The sequence below is a fragment of the Dasypus novemcinctus genome, chromosome 10, assembly GCF_030445035.2.
Source record: "Dasypus novemcinctus isolate mDasNov1 chromosome 10, mDasNov1.1.hap2, whole genome shotgun sequence".
Lineage (NCBI taxonomy): Eukaryota > Metazoa > Chordata > Mammalia > Cingulata > Dasypodidae > Dasypus > Dasypus novemcinctus.
In genome coordinates, this window is record NC_080682.1 from 97,781,004 (window position 1) to 97,791,068 (window position 10,065).

General features: G+C 35.7%; 1 protein-coding gene across 1 annotated transcript; it reads right to left on the reverse strand.

Annotated features, from left to right (window-relative positions):
* Positions 1-8,461: 8,461 nt before the first annotated feature.
* Positions 8,462-9,402, reverse strand: LOC105747244 (olfactory receptor 51A4-like). Its single transcript, XM_012529611.2, is given in 2 exon segments — positions 8,462-9,123; positions 9,126-9,402. Coding segments are annotated over 2 exon segments (939 nt in total).
* Between the last annotated feature and the right edge of the window lie 663 nt (positions 9,403-10,065).

Sequence of the window (10,065 nt, forward strand, 5' to 3'; positions counted from 1 at the left end):
TGAAAATGCAACATATCAAAACCTTTGGGATGCGGTAAAAGTTGTAATGAGAGGAAAATTCATACCAGACATGCATATATCAAAAAAAGAAGAAAGAGGTAAAATTGAAGACATAACTGCACACCTGGAGGAATTAGAAAAAGAGCAACAAACTAACCCCAAAGAAAGTAAAAAGGAAATAACAAAGATTAGAACAGAACATAATGAAATAGAAAATAAGGAAGCATTAGAAAAATAAAAAACAAATTTGGCTCTGAGAATATCAATATAATTGACAAACCCTTAGCTAGAATAACAAAGAAAAAATAGATTAGATGCAAATACATAAAATAAGAAATGAGGAAGGGGATATTACCACTGATCCCACAGAAATAGAGTATCATTAGAGGATACCTTGAAAAATTATATACCAACAAGAAGGATAATTTAGAGGAAATGGACTAATTCCTAGAAACACACAAGTAGCCTACATTGACAAAAGAAGAAATTGATGATCTCAGCAGACCAATCACAAGTAAAGAGAGATAGAATTAGTCATCAAAAACCTTCCAACAAAGAAGAGCCCAAGACTAGGTCCCTTCACAGGTGAATTCTACCAAACATTCTAGAAAGAACTAACACAAATACTGCTTAAAATCTTTCAAAAACAGAATTAGAGAGAACACTGCCTAACCTATTCTATGATGGCAACTTTACCCTAATACCAAAGCCAAAAAAAGATGCCACAAGAAAGGAAAATTATAGACCAACCTCTCTCATGATCCTTGAGGCTAAAATCCTGAACACATTAATTGCTAATCATATTCAACAGCACATCAAATGAATTACACACCATACTAAGTGGACTTTATCCTGGATATGCAACAATGGTTCAATAGAAGAAAATCAATCAATGTAATATCCCACATAAACACATTGAAAGGATAAAAATCACATGATTATCTATATTGATGCAGAAAAAGCATTGAACAAAATATGGTACACTTTCCATAGAAAAAAAGCTACAAAATATGTGAATAGAAGGAAACTTTCTGAACATGATAAAGCATACATGTGTAAAACCACAGCTATCATCTTATACTATTGTGAAGTACTAAAAGCTTTCACTTTAAGATCAGGAAAAAGACAAGGATGCCCACTATAACCACTCTTATTTAACATTTTGTTAGAAGTACTTTCTTGGTCACTGAGGCAAGAAAAATATATAAAAGGCATTCAAACTAGAAAGGAAGAAGTCAAAACTTCACTATTTGCAGACAACTTGATCCTATAGATAGAAAGCCTGGAGAAATCTACTACAAAGTTTCTAGAACTTATAAATGAGTTCAGTAAAGTCACAGGTTATATGATTAATGTGCAAAAATCAGCAGTATTTCTATATACCAGTAATGAACAATTAAAGGAGGAAATCAAGAAAAAAATACCATTTAACATAGTAACTAAATGAATGAAATATGTCAAAAGAAATTTATCTAAAGATGTAAATTGTTATACACAGAAAACTACACAATACTGTTAAAGGAAATCAAAGATGACTTAAATAAATGGAAGAATATTCCCTGTTCATGAATAGGAAGACTAAATATTATTAAAATGTCTATCCTACTCAAAGTAATCTAGAGATTTAATGCAATCTTAATAAATATCAGCACAATATTTATTACTGCATTGGGTAAACTATGAAATTTATTTGGAAAAGCAAGAGGCACTGAATAAGCAAAGGCGTGTTGAAGAAGAAAAATGAAATCGGAGGAAACACACTACCTAACTTTAAAGTATCCGACAAAGCTACAGTGGCCAAAACTTCATGCTATTAGCACAAGGATAGCCATACTGACCAATGTAACTGAATTGAGAATTCTGACATAGATTCTTGCATTCAGTTATCTGATACTGGACAAGGCCACCAAGCTCACTCAACTGGGAGAGAATGGCCTCTTCAACAAATGGTACCTGGAATACTGGATATCCATATCCAAAACAATGAGAGAGGAACACAATATCATACCTTATACAAAAATCAACTAAAGATGGATCAGTGATCTAAATATAAGAGTCAAGTTCATAAAGTCCTTGGAAGATAATGTAGGGAAGCATATATAGGAAATGGTTCCATGAATTTCACACCCAAAACACGAGCAGTGAAAGAGAAAATAGATAAATGGAATCTCCTCAAAATTAAAACATTTTGAACCTCAAAGGAGTTTGTCAAGAAACTGAAAAGTCAGCCTACACAATGGGAGAAAATATTTGATAATGATATATCTGATAGGAGCTTAATATCCTGCCTATATAAAGAAATCCTATATCTTGAAAAGAAAAAGAAAAACAACCCATTTTAAAAAATAGGCAATTAATTTGAACAGATATTTCTCCAAAGAAGAAATACAAATGGCTAAAAAGCATGTGAAAAGATGCTCAGCATCTCCAGCTATTAGGGAAAAGCAAATCAAAAGTACAATGAAATACCATCTTACATCCATTAATTAGACTGAGAGCGGTTAATTCAACATAGGACCTCAAGTGCTGGAGAGGATGTGGAGGAATGGGAACCCTCATCCACTGCTGGTGGGAATGTTTAATGGTCCAGCCTTGCTGAGGACAGTTTGGTGGCTCCTCAAAAATCTACCTATAGATCTTCCATAGGATCCAGCAATTCCACTGCTGGGTATAAACCCAGATGAATTGAAACTGAATACATGAAGAGATGTATGCCCACTGAAGTTCATAGGAGCATTATTTACTATTGCAAAAGTTGGAATCAATCCAAATGCCCATCAACAGATGAATGCATAAAGAAAAAGTGGTATGTACATAAAATGGAATATTACTCAGCTGTAAAAAGGAGTACTGTGCTAACACATGGGATAACATGGATGAATCTTGAGGACCTTATGTTGAGAGAAGCAAGTCAGGCATTGAAGGACAAATATTACATGACTTCTCTGATATGAATTAAGCAAATTGAGCCAATTCAGAAAGCTAGAGTCTGGATGATAGGTTTACAGAAAATAGATAGGGAGAAGAAGATTGCGAGTGCCCATGTGGGTAAAATATATGATAAGGTGGAAGTGAGTAGTTGTGCAGTGAAGGGATATGGCAGTGGTATATGGATACTATTGGCTTGGGTGGTGCAAGTTTGACAGAAAGGTAGGGTGGGGAGAATGGGTTTGATGGTCTGGACCATGGACCTGAGGGAGAGTTTGGGGAGAGAGCAGGTGACCACTGGGGATTGGAGAGTATGTGGTTGAAACTACAATGTTGAGAAAACTCTATTAGCAATATGACAAGGAAGTGTTACTGGTTTAGTTTGTTGGATGGGGGGACATTTGGGAGAGGGTGCACCTTGGGCAGTCTTCTGGAAAATGTGATCATTTTGTCATAGTGTATTGTATCAGTTGGTGAAGATCCATATATTGAGCAAGAAGGAGTTGGACTCCCATACTGGGGAGGCCTGATATGTTCTCAAATAGAGGGGAGGGTGTATCTTGAGAGCATATGTGGTTCCTAATAGGGGAGGACAGACTAGCATGTCAAGTACTCAGCATTGTTGCAAGTATGTATGAATCTCATTGTTCAAGGACTGCAGCTGGGTGGTCACCATGGGCCCTGAGGGGAGGGGTAGAGAGGAATAGAATAGATGGAGCAGGGGGCATTTAAGGGACAGTGGAAAATGTTCTGCATGATCTTGCAATGATGGATACAGGCCATGTTAAATTTCATCAAAAATTTATAAGTGTATGGTCTAAAATGTAAACCATAATGTAAAGCATTACCCATGGCTGGTAACTATGTTTCAGTATTTGCACATCAGTTTTAACCAACATACCATCCACATGTAAAAAGGTTATTAATAGGGAAGGGGGAAATTGGGGAAGATGTTGGGTATATGGGAGTCTCCTATATTTTGTAACTATTTTACTGTGACCTAAAACTGCTTTGAAGACAATATGAAAAAAAGTAAGACAATGGGAAAGAAATGGAATAAAATGCCACTGTACATACAGGATAGCAGATATTACAGTGATCACTGGCAAAACATTAAAAAACACATTTTTTGTTTTTTTAATACTCCAATTTTTAAACTTCATTTTAATTTTAGTTTTTCTAAATTATTATGCATTTTATTTCTTACATTTAAATCCATCATTATTATTTCATTTTCCAATTAATCAAATTTGGCAGTATTGTTGGCTTAATTTTGGAAGAAGTTTTGAATCACAGATGGGTTACAACAATGGCAGGGGAGTACCATTGGTATGGTTTGTCTGTGATGAGGTATACCAGGGAGGAAGTTCACTTGGGTGCACAATAAAAAATATAAATATGTTCAAATGTTCATATGACATTGCCACAGTGGGGTAGAGATTCATACAGCTGCTGAAAGAATACTGAATCCCCATCCTGGGACTTTCTGCCACATTCTCTAATGGAACAGCAAGAGACCCCAAGTGCAGGGGCAATGACAAGTGAAGAAGGATTGTCCATTGATGGACCCTTAATACTGACAACTATGCTTATGAATATTTTGCTCTTGAAATTGCAACCTAGCCTAGTCTTGTAGGGTGCCTGAGTGGTACCTCCGGAGAGCCTCCGTGTTGCTTAAATGTGACCATTCTCTAAGTCAAACTCAACATATAAATGCATTACTTTTCTCTGGCATGGGACATGACTCCTGGGGATGTGCCTCCCTGGTACCAAGGAATTACTACCAAGCATTGGCTGGTGATGCAACTGGAAAAAGACCTTGAATAAAAGGGGGAAAGACAAGGACAAATGAGTTTATATGGCTAAGAGAATTCAAAGTGGGTCAGGAGGTCATCAGAGAGGTAACACTTATGCACAATTCGGCAGAATCTCATTGACAGCAAAAGTAGATACTACCCCAAATAGTGGGTCTCCTGAGGGCTGTGGAGACCTCAGGTCCTATGGTTATGGCAGGAAGCTCTGGAGTTTGGTGCTTTGCCAGTAGGCCCTTCTTTGGAGTCTGCTCCCTAATGTAACAGAATTGGATTCAGGTGTGACTTCTCTACAAATGCCTCTTCTGTTCCTTTTATTTGAACACAGAGTTGGTTCTGGACTTGGTAGATGTATGTCCAAGAGACTTGAATCTCTGGGCTGTCCATGTACCAGCTGGCCCCTGGGCCTCAGCAGAGTTGCAACTATTCTGCAGTTCATTGGACTCACCCAGAACAACCAAAAATGTGAGGATGGACAACAACCACACCAAGGAACCAAGATAGTCTACAACTGCAAGCAAGAAAGTCACATCCATCTCCATATGGAATCAAAGCCCACTCTCACTTAGAGGTGGAGTGGGAATCACTATCTGAAAATCCTCAGGATTGGGCAATAAAACATAGACTAGAGTGGATTTACTGGTATTCTACTATGGATTTATTATGATTCCAGCAATGGAAGAAATTATATCATTGATATGGAGACAGTGGCCATCAGAGGTACTGAAGTTGGGGGGGTTGGCGGGAAATGATGTGTTATGTAGGGGAATTTTTCAGACTGGGAATTGTCCTGAATGACATTCCGATCACAGATACAGACAATTATATATCCTGCCATAATCTACTAAATGGAGTGGGAAAGAATGTAAACTATAATATACACTATAATCCATGCTTAGTTGGCAATGCTCCAAAATGTGTTCATCAATTGCAATGAATGTACCACACTAATGAAAGAAGCTGTTAAAGTGGGGAAAAGTGGGATGTGTGTGAGGAGTGGGTCCTATCAGAATCCCTTGTATTTTTTTATGTAACATTTTACATAATCTGGGTATCTTTTTAAAATAAATAAAAAATAAATTTTAAAAATTCTAATGGAATTTACTGAAGACCTAAATAGATTGGGAAATATTTCATTTTCATTATTCAGAAAACTCAATATTGTTAAGATATTCTTTCTCCCCTGTTTGATATGTAGATTTAAGGTGTTCACAGCTGAACTCCCAGCAGATGTACTTTGTAAATGTTGACAAACTCTTTCTAAAATTTATGTGGGAGTTATCGGGTCTCCAGTCAAATATGTAGAGAGGTGGAAAAGTGTCACTTCCAACCAGAAAAACATCAACAAGACAAACTATGCAATCATTCCTTTCTTGAACTCATCAACTGCCTCATGTTTAAGTCCAAAGAACTAGCACAAAATGTAAGGATTTATGTTACTGAAGCAAAGGATGTTACATCAAAACTATAGCGCTAAGACCGTGCATATTGTGTATATGACTCAGATTTAGTTCTTGTTCTTTTTTTAATTCATCAATTTCAGTCATTTTTTGTAATTTATATCACTAGTATTGTTCAACTATGGTTGATAATGATCCCATCTCTTTCATTCTTGCCATTGCTAATCACATAGTCACTCTCTTTTATTTTCATGGTAAATCTATCTAGGACTTTATAAATTGTATTGATATTTTGCATAATCACTCTTTGATTTCATTTATTTACTTTATGATTCTCCTGTTTTAATTTCAAATATGCCTGCTCTTATCTATATGATTTTTGCTTCTTCTTGCTACAGATTTTCTCCAAAGATTTCTTTGGTTCCATTCCACACTTTTTGATTGTTATACTTTCATGTCATTTCTTAAAATTATTTTGTAATTTTCCATGAAAATTCTTATTTGACTCATAGATTATTTAGTAATATATTACTTAAATTTTAAAAATTGTGGATTTTCAAGATATGTCTTTTATAAGTGTCTAGCTTAATTCCATATTGAACATACTGTGTTTTATATTATTTTATTCTGTTAAGGAATATTACATTTGTATTTTTTTGTTATTGTACTTGTTATTTACAATATTCAAGAATATGGCATGGCTTTTATTTAAAGCACTTAAAAAAGAATGTATATTTCTGGTTTCTAGTGTGATACATAAAGAGCTTAGAATTCATCCCTCCCATTCTAATAACAAGTCAAAAGCTGAAAAGTTAAAAACACATCTGAAGGAAAAATATTAGATCAATTGGAATTAATTAAAAGAAAACAACTTATATTCATTGAAGTATGTTTTTAAGAGACTGGGAAAAAAAATTACCTACTGGAAATAAATACTCTCATTATAAATATCTGACAAAGGATATATGAAAAAGTCCTGGAAATTAGTTAAGTAAAATGCAATAATAACTTGCAGTGTAACTGAAGTATTCAAATTTCACTAAAGAAAATACAAATTAACATCACAATGAAATACTGTAATATACCAATAAAGTGGTTTACATTAAAATTTTTTGTTTTCCTTGTTATTTTAGGAAGCACCAGGAACCAATCTCAGGACCTTTGATTTGGGAGGGAGGCACCTACCTGGTCACTTCAGCCTCCTCCGTTCCCTGCTTTGTTGTGTCTCTCATTGTCTTTTTCTTCTTGTACTTCTTGTTTCATCATTTTGTCACTTCAGATTGTCATGCCTACTGGTCACTCACTGTCTTGCTTGTCCTCTTTAGGAGGCACTCAGAAACTCCACTTCCTATTTTGCTGTGTCTTTCATTATGTTTTCCTGCTCGTCCGTGTCCTTTGTTGCACCAACTTGCCATGTCTGCCATCACACCAGCTTACCGACTTCTTTAGGCAGCACCAGTGACCTCCCATGTAGTAGGGAGGAGCTCAATCCCTTGAGCTCCATCTGCTTCCCTAAAATTTTTTAAATCTGAAATTTTAAGTGGCAGAAACTTATACTTTGCTGGTGGGAGTATAAATTGATATACTTATTTGGCTGGAAAATAGTTTAGCATTACATGCTGTATTTAAATATACATCTAAGCTATGACAAAAAGCCCATTTCTGGAGAAATTAGCTCATATTTCAGCCAAAATACTTCCCTAAGAATGCTTGTAGGACTTTGTTCATAACAGCAAAAAATTGGAAACATTCTCAATAGACATCAATAGGAAAATCAATTACATACATTTTTGTATTCTGATTTAATTGACCTGAGATGTTACCTGAGAACCGAGAATTTTCAAAGTTCAGAAGTTTTTGCCACCTTGCTGATTTGAAAATTCTTTGCCAGTAAATTCTTTTGCCAGTTAAATGAGTCACTGCTGATCATGCCAGAGATAATTACACTTTTGATTGTTTTCACCTAATTTAACATTTTTTTCCTATAGAATAATATGTTACAAATTACTCTAAAAAGAATTTGAATTATGCTGTCATGGATAGTGTTGATGGACTAACAATGTTAGTCATATACACAAGGAAAAAGGAGGTGGCAAAAATAGTTATAAGCATATTATTATACTATGCCTAATGCCTGAGGCGTCCCATTCACAATGTTATTGATGGTTAAGTATTTCAATAACTTCAAAATATTTTGGTCTACTATGATAAGCTGTGTATCATTGTGTTCCATCTCTATTCTCTCATTCTCAATCTTGGAACCCTATACTTGTTCACAATTTGCCAAAGGTGCTGATCTTTCATAGCAGCTGAAATTTGCCATCAACACTGTTTCACACATAATTTCCCCAGGATTAGAATTCTAATGTGTTGACTCTTCACAGAGTACACAATGGGATTCACTAGAGGGGGGACCAGAAGGAAGATATCAGCAATGATGATGCTAATAACTGTAGAGGCATTTTTGACAAACCAATGGAGGGCAGTCAAGGTGATGATAGGTATATAGAAAATGAGAACAGCACAGATATGGGATATAAAGGTATTGAGGACCTTGAGGCAACTCTTGTGTGAGGCAATGCCCAGAACAATTTTCAGAATCAGCATGTAGGACACAGAAATGCACACGAAGACTAACATACCTGTAAGAACCACACAAAGCCCATAGATAATATTGACCCTGTTGTCGGAACAGGCCAGCTTCATGACATCCTGGTGGAGACAGTAGGAGTGGGACAAAAGGCTTTTCTTACAAAATTTCAGCCTCTTTAGAATAAAGGGGAAAAGGAGGACAAACAAAATACTTATCCCTATCTGGAAAAGGCCAATTTTAATGACTCTATCACTGGTAAGGATAGAGGTGTATCTCAAAGGGTTGTAGATGGCTATAAAGTAATTAATGGACATGACAAGCAGAACTGATGATGCCACAGATGAGAACCCATGAATGAAAAACTCTTGTGCAAAGCAGGCATTGGAGGAAATTCCTGTGGGTTGAATAAGAAGACCCTCAGCATGGTTGGAAGGGAGGAGAAGGAGAGTCCTACATCAGAAAATGCCACCATGGACAGGAAATAGTACATAGGTTCATGGAGAGAGTGCTCTGTTTTGATGAGAAAGAGGATGGTGCAGTTCCCCAAGATGGCAAGGAGGTACATGAGACAAATGGGGATGAATAGCCAAATGTGAGCTTGCTCCATCCCTGGAAACCCAATTAGGAAGAAGGTAGAGATTTCCACTTCAGAGGTGTTGAAACCTGACATAGCAAGTATGTGAAGGAATCAGGATATGGGAATCAGCAAACGCTCCCTGTAGTGGCATAAACAAATTGGCTCAAATAAGTATGATTTTTCTGACTCATTCTTTAGCTTTCTGAACATTTACAATTTATTCATATCTTCAGAACTGGATAAGATTAATATGCTTTTACAAAAAATAAACAATGCATTATGTTTTAGGAGTTTGCCTAACACTGAAAAAGATAAAAGCAAAATCTCATTCTTAAATCTAATACACATGCCACGGGAGATAAACAATAAAGAAATAATATTGTTTTTTAAGTCTGTAACAGTGATAACTAACGGGTGTTATACATACTTGAAAGAAGAACAGCTATGACAGTAGGCATACTAAATGAGAGAATTTTGGAACATATTGCAGTGCATAATTCTCAGAACTAGAATAAAATATCTAGACATAATATTAAGATCCTTATTAATAGAAAAACATGTGAAATAAGGAAATAACTTAATTTTCATATGTGATCCTCAACAACCAAGTAAAATATTCCATATGCGTTCTCTAGCCTCAGAATACAGAAAGCAAGCAGCAAATTTCTTAACTCTATTCTATAGCATATTTTATTAGAATAGCCATACTCAATAATTCTGGAAATTTTATGGATTATCATGGAGCTTATCGTATGG